The 25,188-nt window shown below is 42.5% G+C and overlaps 1 protein-coding gene across 8 annotated transcripts in view; it reads right to left on the bottom strand.

Annotated features, from left to right (window-relative positions):
* Nucleotides 1-7,115: 7,115 nt before the first annotated feature.
* MTCL1 (microtubule crosslinking factor 1) overlaps nucleotides 7,116-25,188 on the bottom strand; it is a 111,644-nt gene continuing 93,571 nt past the window's right edge. For 7 of the 8 annotated variants that reach the window (XM_074821795.1, XM_074821805.1, XM_074821823.1 and 4 more), the window contains 4 exons: nucleotides 20,814-21,119; nucleotides 17,974-18,005; nucleotides 15,018-16,578; nucleotides 7,116-8,348 (listed from right to left, as the gene is read on the bottom strand). In XM_074821795.1, the coding sequence (XP_074677896.1) occupies nucleotides 8,139-8,348; nucleotides 15,018-16,578; nucleotides 17,974-18,005; nucleotides 20,814-21,119 (2,109 nt within the window). In that variant the 3' untranslated portion in view covers nucleotides 7,116-8,138. Of the gene's footprint in view, nucleotides 8,349-11,420; nucleotides 11,479-15,017; nucleotides 16,579-17,973; nucleotides 18,006-20,813; nucleotides 21,120-25,188 lie in introns of all 8 variants that reach the window. The other variant, XM_074821856.1, reaches the window with a different exon arrangement.

Genomic DNA, 25,188 nt, shown 5'->3' with positions numbered 1-25,188 from the left:
TAACAGCCATCGTGCCATAATTCTACAATATCTGACAGATGTTTTACATTTTTACAATCCGGTGGCATGCTATAAACCACATCTTCGGTGGAGAAGGATTTGCATGCTGTTTGATGTATGTGCCAGCTCGTGGCCTGCTGCTCCCTAAAGCAAAAGTTTATTTGCATAGAACATGTATCAAAAGGAGGTTTACGTACATGGTGGCACACTCAGATGCCTGCTGGAAAAAGAAAACTTGCTGTGATGGAGGTTGAAAGCCAATGTATGCCTCTTTTGATAGTGTCTGTATGCTTCATCTGATCACACTGATATGGAAAAGAAATAAAAATTACCTGTGTAAATGATTTAGAAAGAAAAGCAACAACAAAACCAGCCATGGCTTATATGCTGTTCTCCAGACATTTCTTCAGTCACCATCTTGCCTAGTCCTTCATTAGCACAGAAAAAAGTGCTAGACTTTAATCACAAAGACTTCCTAAGTAGATTAAAGGCCAATTTTCACTGTCCACTTGACTTATCTTTAAAGCTCTGTATTGTATTTATCTTCTTAATCTGAGCTGGGCTTTTATACACAAATAGTGTTTAAAAACAGCAAAGCAAATGCTATGTGGTAACTCAGCTCTTTTATTGCCAAAGACCAGCTTTGCAGCTGTCTGCAGTTAAAAGTTGAATGATGCTGATATGGGATAGAAAATGATGCTAAGAGGTGTGGAAAATTCTGGCTGGACATCTCCTCTGCCTTGTTTTGGAAAAGGCCATTTTATAGACCATGCAGGGTATCTCTTATTAGGGGTCTGTTTTTACCCCTGTATATATAGATATACAAAACGATAAAGATAAAATAGACTTTCTGTTTTAAAGATAGATAGATAGATAGATAGATAGATAGATAGATAGATAGATAGATGGATGCATCTTTGTCTTCAGGTGACTGTTTTCAATATATACATTTAATTGTGTTATCTTCTGTGACTATATCAGCTGTTTATAAGTGGTTGCTCTTTAGCTGATATACTTTTAGAAAGATTTAATGCCTGATGTGCTGCCTGATGTGTTTTATTTCTCCGTAATAGCCATGGAGGTGCTGCCTCTAGGCAGCTGGCAATGAACTTTCTGCATGTAATGCATTATTTTCTGTTTAAATGATTGTTTCTAGGCTGTAATTACTGTGTCTGCACTGCAATATATGCACCAACCATAATCAGTTAATCTGTCAGCATTGTCTACTACTCTGACAAGAGACTAAAATCATGGCAGGCCTGATCTAATCGATGTCAAGGTTAAAAATGTCTCACTGCTTCTTCAGATTGGCCATTCTCTGCTCTAAGACCAATGGAGGCTTCAGAAAAGTGTGTGTGTATTTTTGAACTAGGTTTTACTGAGTGACCTGACTCCCACAGAAAGAAGTATTTCCACATATCCAATGCTTTCTGGTATGTAGGTCATGGTAAATTTAGTTAACTTGCTAAGTAGCTCAAATGATAATTTAATTTTATTTTGGTGTAGGCTGGTGGGGTTTTTTTCCTTCAGGTCAGGAGTGGCCTCGGGTAACAGTGGGCTAGTTCCTTACTCTGTTCCCCATCCTGTCTCCATTTGGGTTTTGGAGTTGCCTTTGCCTAACCTGAAGAACCAGCACTGGAGGGATCTGTGCTGGCATTGGGGTGATTTCAGGGGAACTCGCTCCAGTGGGAGAAACCAGAAACCCTGGTAGTGGGACTGGCTGAATAAACCAGTTCTGGATCTGGGAGCTGGTGGTGGGTGAGCAGTGCCTGTGGGACACGTCTGCAGTGAATGGAGGTTCTCCCGGTTCTTCAGGAGGGATTGATGTGAATCAGGAGAGATGCTGGTCACCTTACCCAGACCTGCCGACCAAGAGCTCAGGCAGATTCTGCTAAGTAGGGAAATTTTTCTACTAAATTATTTAGCTCTGTGCTAGGAAGATGCGCTAATTATTTGCTGAGCAAAAGTAACCCACGTACATGAGGAGGTGTTATACCATAGTGCTGCAGTTACTGAATAAATAATATCGCTGCTGTTCTTGATGTGAAAAAGGTTGCATAATTCAGGGAACAGTGTCCCACCATATCTCCTCCACTGGTTGTCACTGCGTTCTTCAGGACATCACTGCCCGGAAGGTCAGACTATCCTGCTGAAGACTCAAGGGCTTTTTGGAAAAACGTGGCACAGAACAGCTCCGTCAGCTCAGGGTTTCCCTGTCAGTCAAATGTGGACTGATTTTGAAAGATGCTGTCAGTATTATAGACAGACAAGGTCTGTAACCTCATGTGGCCTCCAACGCAGTAGAACAGCTCAAGGTTTGCTACAGCCAAGCCACAGGTCCAGGGCTCTCTGGGAAATCAGAACCAGGCCTGTTATTTACCAAACATGGTTCAGGGTGCTGGTTTCCAGGGGGTAATTCTGCCTTTCCTGACTTCCTATTGCTGTTTTCCTCCCAACTATTTCATGGCTCTACTACTTTATAAAAAAATACATTTAGTATGCTTTTTTAAATATGACTACACATCAATTCTTATTTGTAAAACATTTAAGATGCCTATACAATATGTTTAACTTGGGTTTTATGCATATGTAGTGAAGCTGTGGTGTTGTCAGAGGCATCACAGACTGAGAGGAACACAGATAATTTGTGAAGCCAGGGCTTTGATTTTTGTCTAAGATGTGATTTCCATGACAAACTACAGTGACATTGTGCTAAGAAAATACCCTCTCAAAAGTCTTTGGTTTTGTCATGGAAATAGCTGTGACAAAATCATGGCCTTTACTGTTCTTCCTCTCATTCATATATGCAAAGTGATTTTTTTTTTTTCTGTCCTACCAATGCAGTGTGCAGAAAGTCAAGTGAGGAACAACACAATACATGTCTTGTCTCAGACGACATCAGGAATTGAGACCATATTTTAAAGACAAACACACTGAAGCTGTAGGCAGATAAAAGTTCCCAAAATCTCTTAGTTACTTAAGTTTCTTCACTGGGCAGAAAATCAATGAAATCTACATTCTTAATTGCTAAGCACTTAACATTGCAATTCTTAAGTAGCTAAAATATATGAACCACTCCTCTCCTATATAAAGTGGGAACTTCTTCAACACCCCAAAATTGTGCCTCGTTGCCTGTTACTGCAGGGCTTAGTATTTTTGAGCCAAGTTGGTTCCAATCAACTCAGTGAGAAAGAGGTTCCTGCTGAGCAATGCCTGTGGGATGAGCCTGTCCACTTGCACTCAGCTCTCTCTTCTGCACCCTAATCCAGAGGGATCACAGCAGGGGAGAGAAGCAAGACAAGGATGAGGAGAGTATGTCCATGGCATTCTTCTGTGTAAACCTATTTTAAAGTCCTACTGTAGGGATTAAAAAATCCAATTAAGGTATAAAAAAAAATCTAGGTATTTAAAAGGACAAAACAAAATTTGTTATTGTTAGCATTTAATATTATTCACATTGCATAGCCTAGCAGCACTGTCCCCTTTTAGTGCAGTATCCTCTTAGATTGCTCAGCCAGGCTTGTTGCCATCAAGAGACATACAAAACTCAATATCCAAACCACCTTCTTTCTTCCAGTCAGTCAGATATCCATCTACTTGCAGCTGCCAAGTGCGCTGTTTTTTAATTTTTTTTTTTCTGTGACCTTCTGTCCTCAGATCTCAGCCCATCACCCTGGGCAAGACTAACCCAGGCACGTGGGTGCCCTGTCCCCAGCAGGGGAGTGTTTCTGCCATCCAACTCTTGACCTTCTGCAGCTCTAACCTGCAAATGATGGCTGCCAAACCAGGGACTTCTGAGGGTGTGGTTTGTGTCTGTGCAGCCCCAGCCCCACCTTTGTCTCCAAACAGTTGCTCCATAAGGAGCACCACCTTTTCTCAGGCCAGCTCCAGGACAAGAGGCTGCACTGGCTTTGCTGAGCAGCCTGTTGAGCCCTCCCTCACCTGCAAAATCCTGCCCAGACCAAGTGCTCTCAGGATTGCTCACATCTTTTTCAGAGGATGTAGAGATTGGCCTCCAGCAGGTGTTTGTACACCAAAAAAAGAATGAATAATGAGAGAAGTCCTAAATCTGCTCTGCCAGGAAAAAAAATGGTGTTTTTCAGCAACAGATGCAAATTTTTTATTCTAGAGACATCTATAGCAGGGCAGTAATCTCTCTCACTCAGACCTGAAGGCAGAATGTCTCATACTTCTGCAAGATGGGTAAGAAGATGATAAACAGGGAAGGGAAGCAGACTTTGCTTAAAGCCATTAAGCCTCTCTAGAAAGCAGGCTGGGCTCTGAGGAGACTGAAGACATTAACTGTCATTTCATATGAAAATTATATGTACTCAGCAGCTTAATAATAATCTAGTAGGTTGCAGTGATTTACATAAAAAGAAGTCAAAAGAGGGGAACCCCTGTTCCCTAGCAAGCAGATGTGGTACCTCCAAAGAGAGCACGGGGGAGCTTGATGGCTCCAGGTACGCAAGGAAGGAAGTGGAGAGGGGAAGATGAATGCCTTGGAGTACTCCACATGGATGGAGATTTCCTCTGCAGAGAGTGGGACATGAGGGGAAGGGGGTGGTGGGGAAAGAGGGTCCAAGCTCTTGTCCAAGTCCTTGTCCAGGCCCTGAGGCACAACACAGATGTGTTGTTGCCATGTCGTCCTATTTTAGGTCTTTCCTGGTGACTTGGGTAGGTGAGTTGAGTCTGTACACCATTACCAGTGGTATGTATCCATGTCTACCTGGAGTGGAAAGGGCAGAGCAGCATGTCGGGGGGTGGCCGATTGCAGAGAGACATGAAGTAAAGCAGGAGAAGGGGTCACTTTTCCCCCTCATGGTGCCTACATGGATACTGCAGTGTTGTGGCAGGACGGACATCCCAACACCACGGGGTGCTGCAACCCCTGCCAAAAGCTGGCTGGACTGGGAGGGGTGCCACAGATCGCAGTCCTGCTCCTGATCCCTGCTGTGCTGCAGGACCAGACAATATCCCAATGCAATCGTCTCAGGCACCACAAAACCTTGGGTGAACTCCAGCTATCTATTTCAGCCTCATCAGGCAAAGCTGTGACAGACATATTCATATCCCCTTACACTAATTTTTGTGGCAATCTGTCAGGCTTCTCCTGCCCTGATTATTCATGAGGCAATAATTCAGATACCCCACAGACACTGAGTGAGCTGTGCAGACCTTCTAAAAAGGCTTTTCATTTTCTCTTAGAAGCTTTTAAAATAACCTTAGATGGACTACAGACTCGTCATTTATTTTATGATTTATTTAAGTAATTATGAAGCATTCTGGAATAATGTGGGGGTGGGAGGGAATCCCCCAATCCCACCAGCAGGAATGTTGGAAGATAAAAGCTCTGGTGTTTCCAAAGAGCAAGAAATAACTGTGATATTTCTTGATGTCGCTGTATTTGCTAATTAGACTAGAAAGGAGCTTATGTTTAATTAATGTGATTCTTTTTAAGATTGTCCACAAAATTTATATTTGCACTTAATCTTCTCCTTCTTGCTATTGCTTGCTGTCTTGCTTTTGTTTCAGTGATTCCTGATGTTTCATAAGCACTTTACCTGTCAAGCCACAGGCAGCTGCTTATCCTCACAGACCTTCCTATTTCAGGATGGCCAGCAGCTAATTCTGCAGGCTAGTGTATCCTTGATTTGAAAGGCAAATACCACTTCAAGGTATCAAAGCCACAAATCAGTCACCTGAATTTTCTTCTGCATCATTAAAAAAAATTACAGCTGTCACATTTTTACTTGCTGGTAGTCAACATTGCTCATTCATTTGCAACTTTAACTTACCTCATCCGAGAGAAAGAGCTTTTAAGGAAGCAGCAACCCCTCCTCCTCTCCCTGCAAAGCTGCTCCTGGTAATTGGGATTTTGAAAACAAACAAGGATCTTTCAGTTGTGGCTTAAGTCTTCTTCAGTACCATTGCAACTCTTTTTTGACCTTCTAAACACTTCTTGCACATGCTCCTCCTTCCACTCCCAAACTGAAATTATTGCAACAATTCAGCAAAGTGTTGCAGCCAGAAGATTTTCAAGCAAGCAGGGTGGCTACCACAAACAATTATAAGCATTCAGACTTGGGAAGTCAACTTAATGATCACAAAAACTGCTAGCAGTGAGGCTTTGAGACAGCTGGGAAGGCAATTATCACTAATATGACCATTGTTGCTCAAGACTGGCACTGGACACCCCTTGTTTTGGCTGGGGCACCAGAGACCCATTAGACAACAGTACTTTTCAGTTACTGCCTATCTTGGCAAGTGAATTTTCATAATGATGACCCACAGGTGGACATTTTGACACTGGTCCTACCTGATATGGGATAACTCAACTGGCTGTTATTTGGGAGCTTAGGGAGTTTGTTCTCATCCAACAGCTGAATTAAACTTCCTAGAAAGCTGGCCATGAGGCAGCAGGATGGGATGTGAGGGGCTTATCGCTTGACAGAGCTAACCAGGAAGGCTTCTAGGGATCCCAGATGGTGCTCTTTAACAAACAAGCCTCAGAAAACCTCGGCAAAGGAAACTGAACAGGAATGAGCCAGTTCAGCGATGGGATAACTAGTCAGAGCAGTTCTGGGGCTTCCAGAGGAAACATGTGGCCAAACAGATGGTCCCAGAAGTAGCTCAAGAGGCTTCCATCACTGAATTCTGGGCTGCATTTACTTCTCAGTGTTAGCCACCAGTTTTACAAAAAGCCCTGGTTTTATTGGTCTTGGTGTGTAATGCAGATGAGACATAAGCTTGGATTAACACTGGACATGTCATATTTTTGGTATTATGTTTAGCTGGCTGGTTTTCACTCCCATGAATGACCGAAAACAACAAGCCATATGGCCTCAGAGAAACTAAGATGGGTCCCACTGTTTGTGTGAGCAGCTGCTTCACAGAGTTCAGTGATGGAACTCAGAAACCTTCCCATCGCCTGATCCAGTGCTCAAAGGGGTTTGTGGAGTACACCATAGTATTTAGCTTTGCCATGATATATTTCATATAAAGAAGCATTCTTATTTCCTTATGAATGAAGGAGGAGTTTGGGGGCGTCTCCCCCCCAGTTAAATGAACCTGGGAAGTACCATCATACAAAACCATTATGAAGCATTCAAACATCTTGTAAATACCGAGGGTTTTATTTCCACTTCACATGGTCTTCAACAGACTCTTTAACAAGACCAGTTACAATTTAGTATGCCCAGAGATCTCCATGGTTTTCCCAAAATGAAGGAAGTTCTCAGTAAACGCTGTACATAGCCAGTTGACCTGCTAACAATAATTTAAAAACTCTTTTTGTATAGCCAATGCAAGAATACCAACAATAAAAGTACAGTACAGGTAAATTCACAACAATATTACAGTGAAACGGATTGACTCACATTTATGTGATGGTACAGTAGCAGTATGTACATGCACTAAAGTGCGAGGACCCAGAGGCATGCAAGTCAAGTATTGTAGGTGTATTTTACAGCTAACTCCATAAGACTTTCTGAGGCATTCTTTTTTTTTACACTTTTTCTTGTGTTTACCTGTATTCCCCTCCATCTCAGTTAATACAAGTCTAGTGAACGAGCTTAATGGCTTTCTTCACTACTTAAAAGTATTGCTTCAGACAGTTGAAGCATCTTTAAGAACCTTACTTTTAAAAACTGATAACACTGACATTAAAATAGAATAAAATTAACTTAAGACCCTAGTTTTACATGAAATTAAAAAAAAACCAACCCAAAAAACCCAAAACCAAAATCGAAAACATAACAGTGCAAATATAACCAAAAGGCAGTCAGTATTTGGAGAGAGCGCGAGCACATATTCAAATTCCCTTAAAACTTAATTTACATTTTATTTTAAATCTTACTTTATATCATTTTTACCCCTTTTTTTTTTTTTGTTAATATACTGTATGTAGAAAAGATGGAGACAAAAATAGTTTTCTCAGCTATGAAAAAAATTAAGTTATTACAGGCACATTAACTGTTTCATTCCAGAAACACCTCTGTTTCCCAGGTCAGACATTCAGCAGCTGTGTCTGAGAACAATCTTTGACCTCTCCAAGCTGACCTCTCTCCTTCGCGGCAGAGACGGCTGGCGGGCGACCTGGCGGAGGCGAGTCGCAGCCCCCCTATTCCCGTGTGGAGTCAAGCCAGCTCGCCTCCCTGGCTGGGGGTCTCTGCCGGCGGCTCCTTGCTTCCGCTCTCCTCCGAGGAAATCAGGTCTCCGGTGGACTGCGACTGTGAGGCAGTAGGGGAATGTGAAGCCCATCGTGATGGTGGGCGCCGGTTCGCTGGTCTCTCTGGCCGGGAGAAGCAGGGTTGGAGGGACGGGGCTAGTGCAGAACAAGGTAGTTCCTTGGCAGCCAAGAGAGCAAAACAGCGGTTAGTGACTTGCAATTAGAGACCATCTGAATGCACAAAGAATTAAAAAAAAAGAAATTCAAACTAAAGCTAAGCCTCTGTCATGTCGTGGGACAAAAGCAAGCAGCAAACATCGAACATCAGCTGTGTGTAGGCTCCAGGTATCTGCATGTATGTTGGTGATTTATGGAACAGGTAAGGAGGGAATGAAAGAAAGAGGTCTGGGATGAGCCGGAGTAGCTGACAAACCTCCATTTGCTAATTCTCCTTGTGCTAGAAAGAGAAGAGCTGTAAAGCACATTTGCATGATAATTCAGGAAAATCCACTATTCATCACATTGCTCTAAGTGCTGACCTAGCAAAAAAGGGCCAGGTTTGGCATTTGCAAGTGGGATCAAAATCAACTACTGACTCCTTTTGTCTGCTTCAGAGTTCAGACTGACATGCGGGAAAGACTTCTTAGCAGCTGAATAATGACTACGGGAGTAGTTATGATCTCCAGCTGGATTAAAGATGAGTCTTACCTACAGATTTCATCTTCTGGAACATCATTTCTTACTGTCAGCTGCTGAAACCTGAATTACAGGATTCAGTGGTACTCTAAGTTAGAGATGACATCCACAGAAATGGAAGAAAACAGAAATTTTATTCCTCCCCCAACTTTCCATTGTTCAGGCTTGGTTAGTCTGCCTTTGTGATTAGAAACAATCTGCACTTGTGATTTTTCACCTTGGCACTAAGTTGGTAATTGCCTCTAATACTTATGAACTTTGCTCATAGCACTGCTAGGCTTCCTGCCTCGCTTTGAACGCTCCTTACATCAAGATGAGTGACTGCAGGAGCAATTCTGTCTTGTAGGGCCAAAGTCAAACTTCTAAATTTCACTGCATACTTTGTAATTTAGAAAAGCAAATCAGAGGAGTTTGTCAACCTATAGAAATGTGTACACTGAGGAGCAGTCACTGGAGAGGACAGGAGAATTCAATAAAAACCAGTCTCAAAATCAGAATGCAAACTCGTGATAAATGAAGAAAGAAACCAGAAATGATACAATGTAAAGGAAAAGCTCTGGCGTGGTAAGGCACAGGGAAACCAAGGCAGCAGCAGAACGATACAGTAGGAAGGAAACGATTGAGTGTGCTCTTTCACATGGAGAAGGAGAAACGTGACTAGGGATGGAGAATATTGGAGTAGGTAACATGATGTGATTGGCAGTGAACAAACAAGGTGATATGCCAATGAACCTCTCCGTTGCAGTGGGAGGACCAGACAAGAATGTTACATGACAGAAAGATCAATTTTGAAGACACAGAGCTGAGGTATGGGAAATGGAGCTTGTGCAGGCGCGTGTTTTGGAGAGAGTGCATCATCCGAGTTGGGGAAGCCTCTGTGAAGGGTGAACCTCGGTGCCTTTGGGCAATACGCAGCCAACAGGGTGATCTACAGTCGCACATCACAGCTCAAGGCAGAGCTGCGCTCATCTGCCTTCGGCACTCGCAGACAGCCAGACCAGCAAGCCATTGCAGAAGCTGGTCAGGGGGCTACGGAGCCTCGGCCTGCACTGTTGCCCCTCTGCATCCTCGCCCCCTGCCCCATCTCTGCACTGTACACTTCACAACGACCCTTGCTAAAACAACAGTAAGGCTGAAATATAAATTGGTGCTAACATAAGAAGATTGACACCGTGTCCTTACTTCACCTTATCCCATTGCGCCTGGGGCAACATATGGTCTGTGAAAGCTGCCACTAGACTCAGATTTGTTAAGAGAAATCCATATGCACAGCAACACTCACAGGCAGCACAACATGGTGAATTGAGGCTATGAGATTTGCAGGTTTTGTCTTAGCCTCTTTCTAAACAGGGCCTTAAAATGATATCTTTATAGTGCTACTTGCGTCTGGCTGCTTTATCCTAGTGTCACAGCAGTAAATGAGAATCAGAATGGCAAAACCAAAATTTATTTCCGCTGCTGCCTCCCTCTCCAGCACACCCACAGATGTTGGTCAGCTTTTACCAAATGGCAGGGTTAAGCTTGTCTTATCTGTGATGTACACATGCTCAGCACAATGCAGGCGATAGATGTTGCTCCAGGGCCAACAACTGACTGGCAGCATAATCTTATAGCATGCTGGCTGCTGAGTCAGTTGCCCCCACCTGCAGCGTGGCTTCCTCGGCATGTGCTAACTAAATCCAGCCATGACAAGGAAACTTCCCAGAATGGTTTGTGAAACCCCATCCTCATTTACCACATGTAGCTGCCATCGCTAGAAATGTTTAAAAAAAAATTAATATTCTGTGAGCAATTTAGTTTGGTGGTTGCTTGGGGGCACAGGTGGACAGGCAGCACTTCTTAGCCCAGACATTGAAAATGGGAAAGATGATTTCAGCTTTAGTTTCTAGCTATTTCCTAAGCCATGCTGTCAGCCACCGTGGCTATGCCTATATTAATAAACAAATAAAACAGTTTTCTGGCTCTGAGGTAGAGTGGATGGTCACAGCTCATGTTTGCACAGCTTCTTCCCTCCCTCTGCTGCAGCAACCCCAGCCAGTGGCCAAAACTGGGCTGGGAACAGCTTAATGAGCAAAGGTGACCGTCAGCCACGGGCTGGTGCTGGAGCCGACCCCCAGCCCTCTCCACCTGCTGCTGTAGCCATGGCCAGAGGGAACACACTCTAGGGCAGCCAGAAGCCCTGCACAGTGCTATGTCTTTGTCAAAAAAAAAAAAAAAAAAAAAAAAAAAGTTTGTTACAAATCTGAATCCCTCCCCAACGTTTTTGCATACCTTTATGTAGGTCTTAAATTTTGCCAATTTTTTAAAGTTTAACAAAAAACCTCAACAGCACAAATTCTGACTTAAGTGTGACCTCTTCATAGCCCGTGCTGCTGCAGGAGACAGCAGGTGGGCTCCTATCCTGAGTGCTTCCTAACCGTCGCATACGAAGGACCCCGCAGGGATGTTGGGTGCACACCGATACCTCTGGAGTCATGTACTTCCCTTTGTTAACCCACACGTACAAAAATGACCGCTTTTGGAAGGCTCTGGAAACAAGGTAGAAAGGACTTACAGCAGTGAGGCAGGCAGGGTTAGAGTCCCCAGGGGGCAGTTAATAAGACAGTTTGGTTCTGGACAGAACAGACAGAAAAGAAAAAGAAAGCAAGTAGGTTGGAAAGAACTGTTTTAATCAATTATTTTTTTGAAGTGAAGATTTCATGTCAGCAAGGAAGAAGTCTCCGGATGTTACTACCCATTCAGATCATGTTACCGCTGTTATCACAGGGAAACTAATAATCAAAAATAAAAGATAAGCCACTAGCAGAAAAAGATTTATAAAGGAAAGAAGCAAACAAACAAACCTTTTACAATCCTAGCACAGTCTCAGAAGTGGATATAGCATTAAACAAACCAAACATTTCTACTCAGCAGAGAAAGACATCGGTTATCCTTTGCCAACCTTGATTAGGGCTAGGGAAAAACCACATTACTATGAAAGAAGAATAAAGCTCTTTTTTTCCCCTTTGTTTGAGTTCAAGAGAGAATTTCTGCTTAGGAAATATTTAACAAGCGAAAAAGTGACTGATATTTTGTGTTGCTCATGCTTATGTTGCTTAGGTTTCATGAAAGCCCTTTGCCTCATCCTTCTCCCTTGTTCCTATTTAACAGCGACGCTGGACGGGAGACTCAAATGAAAACAAAAGCCCTTTAATTCTGACAACACTTTCCCCTCTTTTTAATGTTGGCCCTCCCATGCTGAATGGTTCAGTGGCAAGTGTTGTGGCAATTGCTCTGCCCTGGCGAGCAGAGGACGCAGCAGCTGCCCTCTCCTCCGTGGGTCTGTGTGGACGGTCCTTTCACAGTGCTGTCTCCAGAAATGAGTCTGACCCCCAGCCCAGGACTGTTGTGGAACCTCTGTGATTTACACCCTTGCTAGTCATAGAAGAAAAATGTTCATACAGCTCTTATGTTGTTAGGTACGTAATGCTATCTGCACTTTTAATAGCAATATTTATAAATCCCAAGTAAGATAGTGGTTTAGTGAATTAGCAGGGTAAGACACTAGTAGACTGCACTGGGTGAATATGAATTTGCTTATAAGCAGCTCTGGGTGAGTTAGAAAATACAAAGTTATTACTACTCTGTACGCATATACACTCACATGCACGTATACATTTTTACGTAAATTTTAAAATATATATATTAACTAAATTTCATATTTGCAGCAGGAATATAAAAGGAAATTACGTAACTAAACCACTCAGAAGTTCAAATTAAAGAAGAGCCACCAACAGGTGCTCTGTGCAAGTCTAAAAGTCATTAATATACCATGCCATGACTGCAGAAACAAGAAGGCATTTGGTGGTAAGGTCACTTGTCTTGGCCAGAAACCAACAGGTGAGGGGAAAGCAGAACAGGGATCTACGGGAGGTTGGCACGGCCTGCCTCCTTCAAGATCATAATTCACTAACTGCTGCGTCTGGCTTTGTACAAAATGTGCTAAGTAGAATTTGTACAAAGTGTAATTTCTGTGGTCAGTGTAATCCATAAATAACCCAAGGCATCTGCAGGGTCTAAACTTATTTGCAGTTTTGTTTTCAGCAGCGAACCCATGCTCCATTAAGTACCTCTTGCAAAGCATCACCTCACCTAGGAAAAGCTAAGTTCATGTAAATAACCAGCACCTTCCTTTTCAATGCACATTCCTGAGAAATGACAGGACCACCCAAAGATCATAAACTGTACATCTAGACAACAGTCATAACAACTGAGTAAGAGTTGCAAGGAAAAACAAGTCTTAGCTCTGAGGCTCGGAACTCAAAAAATCAGGCAAAAGGTACTGAGAATTCACAAAGAGGAGCAATTTTTCTCCCAGGTTGATGGTCAATGAGTTTTTGCTAAACAGCATTGACCCAAATCTCTCCGTGCATCAAACTCAGGTACTGAGTATTGTATTTTGCTAACAGCAATTTGTGGTGATATGGGATGACATCAGTTTACTTATACTTGAAATCTGCTGAGACATTTAAAAGATGCAGGAGGAAATCAAGAGTTTCCAGGTATGCCTTGAAGGCAAAGCTAAGTCGAACCTGTAAGAGTACAACACACTTTCTAATAAGGACTGGTAGTGCATTCCCAATATTTCAACTATTTTCAAACTAGGGACAAAATACAGAGATAACTAGAAAGAGGCAAATAAATGAGTCTGCTTTCCACTTTTATTCACTCTGAGTTTTGTGCACAAAGCCCACTTTCATTCACCATTACTTATAACGTGCATGTGGTTTCTTTTTTATACGTACAAACTTCCCTTATTTATATCTGTTTAAATTGCATATAGGGAATATATCCTCAGCTTTGGATCCTCTGTTAGGCAAAGAAGATCATGTCCTCTGAGAAGTACCTAAAAATAGGAACCGATTGTCTATTGAGAACCACCCACTAGTGCAAGGCAAGCTGCAGACCAAAAGTTTCAGCGCTCAGGTTCCCACAAATCCTTCAAGCCAAATGTTGAGTTAGAAAATGGGGTTTGAACCTTCCCTTGAGGCTACCTGAGGCAGAAGTGGCAGGAGTCAGCTGAGCGGGGCCAAGGTGGGATGACTGGGGTGCACAGGGGTCAAGGAGGAGCTGCTGCCCTGCGACCGGGGCCCACCAAAACATCAGGATGCTAAAGGGGCAGCACAGGGCAGAGAGGATGACAGGCTCCTGCCCCTGCCCTGGGGAGTATCACCGACCAGCAGGACACATGTCATTTCAGTGCTGTACCAGAAAGGCAACACACACTGGTAAGATCTGGGCATAATTCAGCTTCTCCAGGCCTCCTCAGGGCAACACTCTCATGTGCACAAAGGTTCACCAGAAACAGGAGGCTTGGACACTGATAACTGAAAGCTTTTTTCCATCATGACACTCTCTTTTTTGTTGATTGCTCTAGCACATTACTGTACCTGAGACTCTGACCCCTAATATACTTGCTGAGACAGATGGTGACTGTTACCCTGTTGACAGCAAAATATCAATAAAGACTTCTCAAACACTAAATAGGTATGTGTTTAGACTAGTTGATTATATTTTTTTTTCTTTTTCTTACTTTGTGAGGCAGCAACAGTCAACACCAAATGTCATGCCATTTAATCACATTCACAGACCCGAGCCAAACTTAATCAGATACATCCAGAAAAGATATGCTGAAGGCCCTGAAGTTTTGGTTCAGGGTATTGTTGAGACTGTTTTTCACACAAACTTGTTAACACCCATTCTTGTGTAGGAGAAAGAGTCTACCTTTCCATCCAGCATGAAAGAGAAATTTACTCAAACCTAGAGTCCCTAGAGCACCTGTAACATGTGGTGTGTTTTGTGACAGAAAACCCTTATCCCAGTCATTCAGGGGAGAACCATTTTTATCCTGTAAAGGCATCTTTATCCTGTAAAGGATAAAGCTCTTCCGATGCTTTCAAGCCCGATAAGCTGTCAGGATAGAAACTCAATTCTTTAATGAGTTCTTCAGTGACTAATCCAATAGCTTCATGACTGGGACTCGCTGGTGGTACCATGACAGGACTAGGATATTCATTGTAAATACTCACTAGGACTGCAAGAGATCTCATAATGCATTTGTTCAAAGAAGAGTGCATTTAGCTATAGGAGGAAAAACAAACAAACTCATTACCTCTATGGACCCTGGATCTACTTTGACAATTTCTCCTGTGCTGTTGTCATTGCTAAGATTTGGTGGGCTGTGTGAAGGTAGCCTTCTCTCTTCCTTTAAGGCATGCTCCAAAAGTTTCTTATTCAAGATCCTGGCAGCATTTTCTGTAAGTGTGTACCCTGGAGGAGCAGATAAGTCCTGCCTGATACTTGTCACCTCAGTCCCTTCTTCCTTTTGTGTCTCTGTCCCCAACCGGAGAGGACTGGGTGATCTGCCACGGGCATTTGTACATGGCTCCTGCACTGGGCCCAGTTCCGGTCTGGGTTCTGCTGACCTGGACCGGCTGCTAGACCTGGGGCATTTTTGGAAGGTCTCATGAAAGATGGGGCTATGGTCAATAATGTTGAACAGACTGGAGAGGCCATCATTGATAGTGGTGTGGACAGGACTCTCCCTTGTAGTGGTTGATCTAGCCCAAGCGGACTCACTGAATCCTTTCTGAGGTGTGCCAGGCAAAGTCCGGTTATTTGGCTGGTCTGATTTGGGAAGGATTTTTCTTTGCAACTTTGGAGAGCCATATTTGGGGGAGCAGCATGTGCGTTCAAACTTAGCCTGGACCTTTTCAATGACGGGGGTCACTTGCCTGCTTCTTAGGCTTCTGGATGGTGAAGAGACAGGCGTGGACCCCCCCTTTGGTGTCAGACACTTGTGTGGACTGCTGGTGATACTGCGCAGGGTTTCTGTCTGCAAGCCAACACTGATCGTCTGGGTGGTCTGTGTCCCTGTCGTTCTCATACCATTGGTTTGACACGCGGTGTCCTTAAACTGAGGCTCTGTTGAATTAGAGTTAGAGCGTATTGCGTTTCGGACAGAGAAAGCGACCTCCTTCATATCATCACTCATGTTTTTGGACATCTCCAAGCTGTGCAAGGGTGAGGCAAAGCCCACAGTAGTGCAAATAGGACGTTCAATGGGATGAAGACCACTCTCCAGAAAATCCTTATGATGTTTGGCCAGGTCACAAGACCATCTTCCAAACATATCCGAGGAAGCACCTTTTGTCTCAGCAACATTCCCCATAGCTTTGGTCACAGAAAACAGGAAGTCCGGCTCAACCTGGTTTTTCCCTTCGCTGCCAGCTATCACCGAGTTATCAAACCTACGGACAACTGGTGGGCTGTGAAACACCCGAACTCCCATTTTTTCAGTTACACCGTGACTCCTCGTTGGCTGCTTCTGGCAGTGCTCCGGGCTGGTCATGGTGTTAGTTGTCATAGTGACACTGGTGGTGAGGTACCATGATGATGCCTGGAAGGGATCTGAAGCAGGATCATTCCCAGATTTCCCAATTTCTGTCCTTTCTGCCCAGCCTTCTGCAGGCTTCTCGGTGGCCCCACCATGGTTCCTCGTGTTACTGTAATCCCAGTTTTTGTTGAACTCCTCGATGTATTTCAGATCATCAGGCGACAGGGGAGGGGTTATGTCATCTTTGCTGCTGGATGAAGGCAAGTTTTTTTCTGGTAGAAATGGAGAAATATCCATGAGGCGCTGAAATTCTGACATGGAAGAAACGGACATCGCCCTGGAGAGGGGAACACGAGAGAGTCACTCACAGGCTTGGAAACTCTCACAGAGCAACTTATTTTCAGCAGCAAACTCAGGAAACCCGACTTTCACTATCTGCTTATATATAAAACCACTGAAGCCCTCTCCTTCATTAAAGTTCCCTTTTATTATCTTTAAAATAGCTGTGCATTCCTGATGTGTCATTAAAAGTACCAAATGGTTTATTAATGGCTCTTAATTTACTGCTGTCTCATGGATTACTGCTTGCAAAATATCTGAAATATGGAGCAGTAGGATGCATTTCAGAAATATACTATTCACAGAAAATGAGTGTTTACGACAAATACAAGGCACACTTTTCAAAGCAAGCATGGAGTACTTCTGACTTGCTGGGAAATGGGCAAGTCCACCCCCACTCCTGAGATTGCCCAGGCTGCACAGCTGGTGCACAGCGATGGGGAACATCCAGACTAGATGCTGTAACATTGAACCAGCTTGGTGAGTTGAGCTCGTGCTAAGATTCAACTGAAGGGAATTGCTATGTGATAATGCTGGATTCTTGGCTTTCCTGCATTTTGCTAGTTTGTACAAATCACAAGTGTTCAGCTGAGTTGTCCTACTGGTTTGTTTTAAGAAAAAGTCAAACAAGAAAAGAAGCTTTCTGAATGGGACTACTTAAAAATGCAAATGAGTATAGTTATCAGAGTCAGCTCAATGAGGTAACTCAAGCTTGGTGACGATTCAGCAAGCAGTGAGTTTTATATATCAGTGGTCCGGAGGATACAGTAAAATCACACTGTGAATTTTTAATCAAAAGCACTAGTTGCAGTTAGGGTACACCTACGTGAGGGAGTTAGGTGAGATCAGGAGTGCAGTTTTGAAATGGATCTCCTATTCACATGCTCTGGTTTGCATCAGGGGGCAATCTCAGAAAGCATTGGCTGGGTTCCTTTGGGATGAAAGTGAGCTGGAAGATGCTCTCCAGAAGCACAACTGATGCACTCTAGGGCTAGGTGGGTATTCAACCCATGGGATCAGACCAGAACTAGTCCAAAGCAAAATATCCTTGACATGCAGGGGCACGTCAGGTCCTCAGCACTAATTGTTTTCCTCTGTATAACCATGTCTACAGTCTGCACTACTTGCTAAGGCAGGCGTAGCCTTCAATGTAAGCTGCAGCTTCATGCGCTTCCATTCAGTTTGATCTTTGTGCACCACAGCTGAACGTGGCCTAAGTTAATCAGAGTAGAACAGAAACACACTGAGACAGATTAATCCCTGGGTAAATCCATTAATCTGGCTTGCTTAGGAGGCAGCATGGCTATGCCCCAGGTCTGTGGTTTGGATGCCAGAGACCTATAGCTCTGGCAGCTGAATATTTGCTGGGTTTTTCCCTGTAAATTTTACTCACCTTTGAAGATTTCCTTTGTGTGTTTCTTCCTCCTGAATTAAAACAGAAACAAACAGCATAAATTATTTCTGAACCTGTTGGTGGCATTAGCTTGCGGGCATTTTGTCATTCACTTCCTGTTAGTTGCACCAGGTATGTTTGTCTCTAAAAAGTGGCTGATTTTCTCTCTGATAAGGAATATTAACTTGCCAGTGGGAATATTCTTCCCTTTCTACATAGACGGCAGAATGGGCAATCCCATCAGGACAACAGAATGCACAGGGAAAGCCTGAATGCCAAATCTGAATAACCTTGAACTTTTATAGTCCTGCACAATCACAAATAGAAGTAAGCTGTAAATGGCTTTTTTCCATGTCTACAATATATTGGTTTGGACTATGTATTTGGGAGTGAATTTGTTCTGTGGAGGCAATCTGCTTTATACCAGAGACCTAGCTGAGCTGAAATAAGGGATAAACTGGGGTCCTCTGACATAAGATTTCATTAGATGTTCTCCAGAAACCAACAAATGGCACCAGTTGAAACTCATTAAGCTAGCTATGTTGAATGTGTGGGAAGACTATTACTTGTTTCGTAAGGGGAATACCTACAGCTTGCTAACGGCATTAAGATGTTTTTATGGCAATTATTTCCCTGTGACAATTCCCATAATGAATTGGGTTTTTTAAGAGATACTTCTGAGGCAATTGCTCTACAGTTATTATTTTAACTGTTTGCTTAGATTTCTAATAAACTATAGGCAATACAAAATATGATCAGGAAAAAAAGAGTATTATTACTTTTTATTCAACCTCAAGAAATCAAGATCATTACCAACACAGAAGTGTATTTCAAATTGTGACTATTCAAAAAGAGCACCGCTTAACTCAGCAAACACCTTTCTGGTATTTATCCAGAGTCAGGGGAAAAAAATGGGAGCAAACTGATCCTCCTTGCATTCACTCTGGTATAAGTCTGGAATAATCCTGGAGGAGTTACTGCAGAGAAAATCTGATCTAACAGAATGGAGTATCAGGCTGAAGACTGGATTGACTTCTACTGCAGTTAGTACCACAGAGAAAATACAGTGGAGAGGAAGTCAGCAGGCTGCAGTTGCCTCTGTGCATCCTCATTTAAGCTATTCATTAAACTCCAATCAGCCTCACTTGAGCAAACCTCTGAGGGGAAATGACTTTGCTCAAGTTTCTCTAAAGCATGTTTTGAAGGAAAGAAGCTATGCAAATATCACCTCCAAGGACCAAATTTTGCTGCCAACACTTTTGTTAATGGTGATAATATATGGAAAACAGAAAAGGGAAGAGAGATCTCCCTTCTTAAATATCACACTGAATTTGAAGGAAAGAAAACAGCAATCAAAATTAAACACAAACCAGATCCCTGAAACTGGTACCAATATTCTTCACTGAGCATTTCGACATGTACGAAATAAAAGCTAAGAAATAATAAATATGGGATCCCACACTGCCATCCATACATTTATGGCACTGAGGGAGGAAAATATAACTGGAACATACATGTACCTACAGCTACTTAAAGTGTGAGAAGAGTGGTCACATTTCTTGCCTCTTTTAATATTTTTTTCTCTTCTTCCTCTCAAGGAACTTGATTTGCCAATCCTTTAGCTGAGTAACAATGTTATACGTCTCAAAGAAATGCTTGGGACAAATTTTCACAGGCATACACATCCAAGTCAAGGCACACCAGTGAATCTGGTCCTGCAAGGAGCTTGAGATTTGACCTGTTGACAAACTCTTTTCCAGAGTGGTCAAATTTTCAAGCCAGAGTGCACAGATACATCTTTGGCTGGCAAGCTTCTACTTCCCAATTTGCTCAACCAGTATTTACGTGCTCAGAGCACAAGCTGAATGTCTAACCCATGTGCACAAATCTGAATTTTCAGGCAAGAAGGAAGTACTCAGAACTTGCATCAAGCAACTTGCTGCCTGCTTGGTAATTTTATCTTCTGGCAGTCTCCAAATGCTTCTTGTTCTGTAACAGCCACTAACATCCAAGGAACAACAGAAAATAAAGGAGATGATATTAGCATTTTGAAGTTGTAATGTGTTTTTAATTTCACAGGAACCACTAAAGTGTATAGTTGTGGTTAGTGTGAACATTCTCAATGCCACTAATATCATATGCCAGTTCACAGGCTACTTTGTACTAGCATGTGGGGATGGGGATCCCGGGTTTCATTCAGCAACAATATAAAGAAAACTGAAAACCTGGAACTTGTGAAAGTAAGCCTGTGGTGGTGCTGATTTTAGCAGGACACAGACTACATTCACTATGGCCCAATGGCATCTCTTAGGATTCTGTTTTACATCTTTATAGCTTTATGGTGTGATCTCAGGGTAGACACTTTGCTGACGAAGAATAACTTTATTTTTTTAACATCTCATCTCACTTACTCATGCTAATCTATTTAGAAGACAACCGCAACGGAACAACCAGAAGTGCCTCTCTACAGCACTTACTGATTTGCTAACAAAATATAGCCCATGTTTCTTCATATATATGTATCTACTTACAACTGAAAGAGATTTAAGACCTTCTAAACCAGTATGTTGCATCAAATACAGTTATCATACATAATATGAACGGCCACAAGGTGAAGAAATCTTTGGGATCTTTAGGCCAGCTCCCAGTTTCTCAGGTGACTGACACTGGTCTAATCAGCTCATAACAAGGAACAAAATCTTGTCCATACAAAATTCACTACTGGGTAACTGTAAGCAGTGCCTGTGACACAATACCTCACTTCCTACAGCAGGGATGCTGTACATATTCTGACATAAGAGACAACACGCTGGCTTGATAAAAGGTAGAAGAGCACATACTTCCGTTAGTCCAGTCAAGAATTTCTCCCGCTCCAGCTGCCGAGACCGATGCTCATCAGATTCGTCGGGGGAATCAAGAGACAGCGACTCCAGAAAGAGGTTTTCTGTGGCACTGCACCGATCGCTCTCCTTCAGCTTAGACAGTGACCGATCATCAAACTGAATGGCATCTGAATCAGAGTAGGATCTTGACCCCATCGGACGAGGCATGTGAAGGTTCCCCTGGGTCGTAAATGGACGAAGGTTACTCTCCTTCTGGTCACACAGAAAACCACCTCCTCTTCGTGGGCTCACTTCTTTCTGAAGCTGGAAATGAGGTAAATTAAAAGGAACAGCAATTACTTATGTAGTGTATGGCATTCTGCAGAACTCATCCTACCCCAGGAACAAGGCACCTGTGCCCTGGGAAGGCACCATGAGATCACCACCTGGCTCCAGGGATGCTGGCTTTGCTGTACTGGTCCTTCTGCAAAGGGAGATGGCAGTAGGACTTTGATGCTATTACTCACGGGATTTTGAGTGATTAAATGTGTATATGTATAGTTTTGCTTGTTTACAGATTTATCTATACGTATATCTATACGTATTGCCAGTCAGAGAGGGACCTGGGGGTGTTGATTGACAGCTGGCTGAACATGAGCCAGCAGTGTGCCCAGGTGGCCAAGAAGGCCAACGGTATCCTGGCTTGTATCAGAAATAGCGTGGCCAGCAGGGACAGGGAAGTGATCCTGCCCCTGTACTCGGCACTGGTGAGGCCACACCTCGATTACTGTGTTCAGTTTTGGGCCCCTCACTACAAAAAGGACATTGAATTACTCGAGCGTGTCCAGAGAAGGGCAACGAAGCTGGTGAAGGGTCTGGAGCACATGTCCTACGAGGAACGGCTGAGGGAACTGGGGTTGTTTGGAGAAGAGGAGGCTGAGGGGAGACCTCATCGCCCTCTACAGCTACCTGAAAGGAGGTTGCAGAGAGCTGGGGATGAGTCTCTTTAACCAAGTAATAAGCGATAGGACAAGAGGGAATGGCCTCAAATTGCACCAGGGAAGGCTTAGACTGGATATTAGGAAGCATTTCTTTACAGAACGGGTTGTTAGGCGTTGGAATAGGCTGCCCAGGGAGGTGGTGAAGTCCCCATCCCTGGAGGTGTTTAAGAGTAGGGTCGACACAGCACTGAGGGATATGGTGTAGTTGAGAACTGTCAGTGTTAGGTTAATGGTTGGACTGGATGATCTTCAAGGTCTTTTCCAACCTAGACGATTCTGTGATTCTGTGATATACACACGGTGTGTATATATACACAAAAAAATGCATTTGTCTGTAATCTGATTTTTAAGGAAACAAAACAACACTGACTGTTATTTAAAATAGGATATGAGATCCTAAAGCAATACAAGTAGAAGCTTAAGAAAGGGTGAATGACTTGAGAGTCTCATTGAAACAAATACATTCTTCTTCTGGTCAGCAATACAAAGGTTGCACTTTAGTGTACATCACTTGTTTCCAGAGGTGGAAAATTCCGCTTAACAAAAGACAAAAGCTTCTGTTTTATAGATGGTCTAGCCCTAATGCATGGCTAGAAAGTTGACTATTTGTACAGAACAGCATTGTCAAGGGGATGAATTAGGCATTGAAAGCATGTTTGAAGAAAATACATGTTTATAGAAGAGCCATGAAAGCTATTAACTACACTTTGCAAAAGCTGGGTGAAGAGAGGGTGAACCACTAGTGAAATTGCCAATCTTAAAATTAGATTATGTGATCAACTTCTCTTTTAGTTGTAAATACAACAGGATAGATGAAGTAAGTGATAGTTTCAAACATGATGAATGACAGCAGGAATCTGGTAAGTAACTCATGTTTTGCTAGAGCAGTGTGCTAAGATTAATGCCAATAACCTGGAAATGCAAGTTAACTCCCTAGGACCCTGGAGACTGAGGACCTACAAAACATATTATTTTAATCTTGTTGCATGTGTTTGGAAAAATAAACAGACATTGTATTGCCTAATGCAGATCAAAATATTTTAGGCCCAAATGATTAAATTTGCACTTGGGTGAAGTCAGTGAGATTTTTGCTTGATTCAGGTCTACAAAAAGGGGAATGCATCTTCAGTGTTTTGCTCATGATATACAAAATCTGAAACAGTTTTATTAAAAGGAGCTAATTTAAGGTATTATATAAAGGTAGGGGCTGGAAGGTATATCTCAAGAGATCCTGGCGTCCATTCCCCAGCAGATGGGCAAGACCCAAAACAAGGAGAAATGGTATTCACATGTTTTCTGTATACACAGTTACAATGGCAAGCCCTTCCACATTTTCAGAGATCCTATAAAGGATAATGATCTGGGAACCTTTAAGAGAAAACAGTACAGATACTGGCTCACTCTCTGAATCTTGGACAGCTGACAGGAGAATTAAAGGGAGAAGTACTGGCCTAACTTTTCAGGTGACTAATGATTTTGAGTCCTGAGGTGTTTATACCTTTAAACACACAACTTTTCATACAGTGATTTTGTGGATTTTAATATTTGCCAGTGTGTTCTGTGTACAATTAGTTTCAGAAGCACAGTGGAGGGAGATTCTCTAAGGGAAAACAAAGTGACAGTGTACTTAAAAAAACCACAACTTTGAGCTCTGAAAAAAGTAGGTCATCATGTTTTTTATATCCAAGCAGTATTCCCATAACCATCCAGAGTAAAGTATTTTATATATTTTATACATTGGTGTGAGCTTCCCCCTTATCGTACATGTATTATTCAGGAGCTGTGTGAAAGCAGACAGGCATAAAGCATTAGTATTAAATTTGGCACACATGTTTCTGCTATCTCTTAGACTCTGTTTTTCAAAAATATCCACTGGTGTAGTCTCCTCATCCTCTACGTATCTCCATACATGGAATACACACAGAACCCTGGGGAGAAAGACTTCAGAGATATATTAATTGTTTCCATATAAAGCAGGGCATGACTGCAATCTGAGAGGACATTCAACTAAAAGCCTGCAAATATTTGGAAGCTTCCTGTCACACAGGGAAATGTTTGATTATAAGCAAAGATGGAGTTATGAAGTTTTGCAGGCAGGTAGTCAAGATTTCAAATGCTATTTCTGATCATCTAGTTGTCTGAAATTATCTTGATGATATAATATTTTTTATTTCCCTTATCTATTGCTAATGCTGTGTACAACTGTGTCATACAGTAAATATGTAGTTGAAACCTAGACGTTTAAGAATAGTAACAAAAGAAATCAGCTCCAGGACTAGTTAAGAGCTATATTGTAGGCTCTCTCAAGACAACACTGAGAGGTTATGTCAGGTTTAAAGAGAATTAAAGGCTAGGTAACATTAATAGGGACTTCTCTGTTGCTTCCTTCAATGTGCCCCATTCCCAGGGAATAGAAAAAGCAGTCTTTAACCAGCTTAAGTCCCTCAAGCTATTGAGGATACACTGAAGAGATAATATTAAAAAATACAGTTCATAGGGACAGCAGCATAAACATCCAAAGAGGTACCCATGACCCTCTGAAGAAAAGTTTGTGTCCACATCCTTAGTGGACACAATATTGGGAAATTTTCTGTGGGTTATTTAATTTCCATCATGCATGAAGAATCCACAGGAGGCAGTTTGACCACCGAAACTCAACAGTTAGAAACAAGCCCAGTTGGAGAACTTGGCATCTTCTGCACTGAACCCTGGAAACCAGGTAATTTGGATGAAGAGCTCTGCTACAAGCCTTCCTAGCTCATAGGCATTGGTTGTTTTATCTTAGGAGATGTACTAGTGGGCTGAATTATAAGGGCTAGCTCAACAAGCTGCATGAAGTATACATAAAAACGCTCAGATAAATGGGAGATTAAAAAATCCAGAATGCAATGTATTGATATTTTTAAATTTAGAAGCTCAAAAAAAATTCCAGAATATAATTTATTTACATTTTTAAATTTAGAAGCTCAAAAATCACCTTTTTTTGTCTGTAAAACCTTCACATTGGTCACTGCCCACTCAGACCTACACTTTTAGCAGTGATTTTAGAAATATTCATAGAGTACAGGATTTTCCAAAATGTTTCTCTGTGGGTTTAACAGCCATAGCTTAAACTGAGGTTTAGTCTTGCACTCATAATATTTACAGCCTGGTATCTTTTCTTCAGCTTCTTGTTGCAGCTCAGGCATGGGAACATGAGACACAGATAACGAACCCTTTTCAAAAACTGGTCATGAAGTTACACCAGGCTTTCATCAACTTAACCTGTGAAGCTACTTCATGCTTCATTCAAGCACAGTGCTCCCTAGAGAGCATGCACAAATCTGGTGCTGTTCCATTTCTGATGTCCTAAGGACAGAAGGTATTCAGTTAATTGAGGACCCACAATTTCA

The sequence above is a fragment of the Strix aluco genome, chromosome 1 (assembly GCF_031877795.1).
Source record: "Strix aluco isolate bStrAlu1 chromosome 1, bStrAlu1.hap1, whole genome shotgun sequence".
NCBI classification, from domain to species: Eukaryota; Metazoa; Chordata; class Aves; order Strigiformes; family Strigidae; genus Strix; species Strix aluco.
Note: the sequence above shows the minus strand (reverse complement) of the source record. Positions and strands in the feature narration are given on the sequence as shown.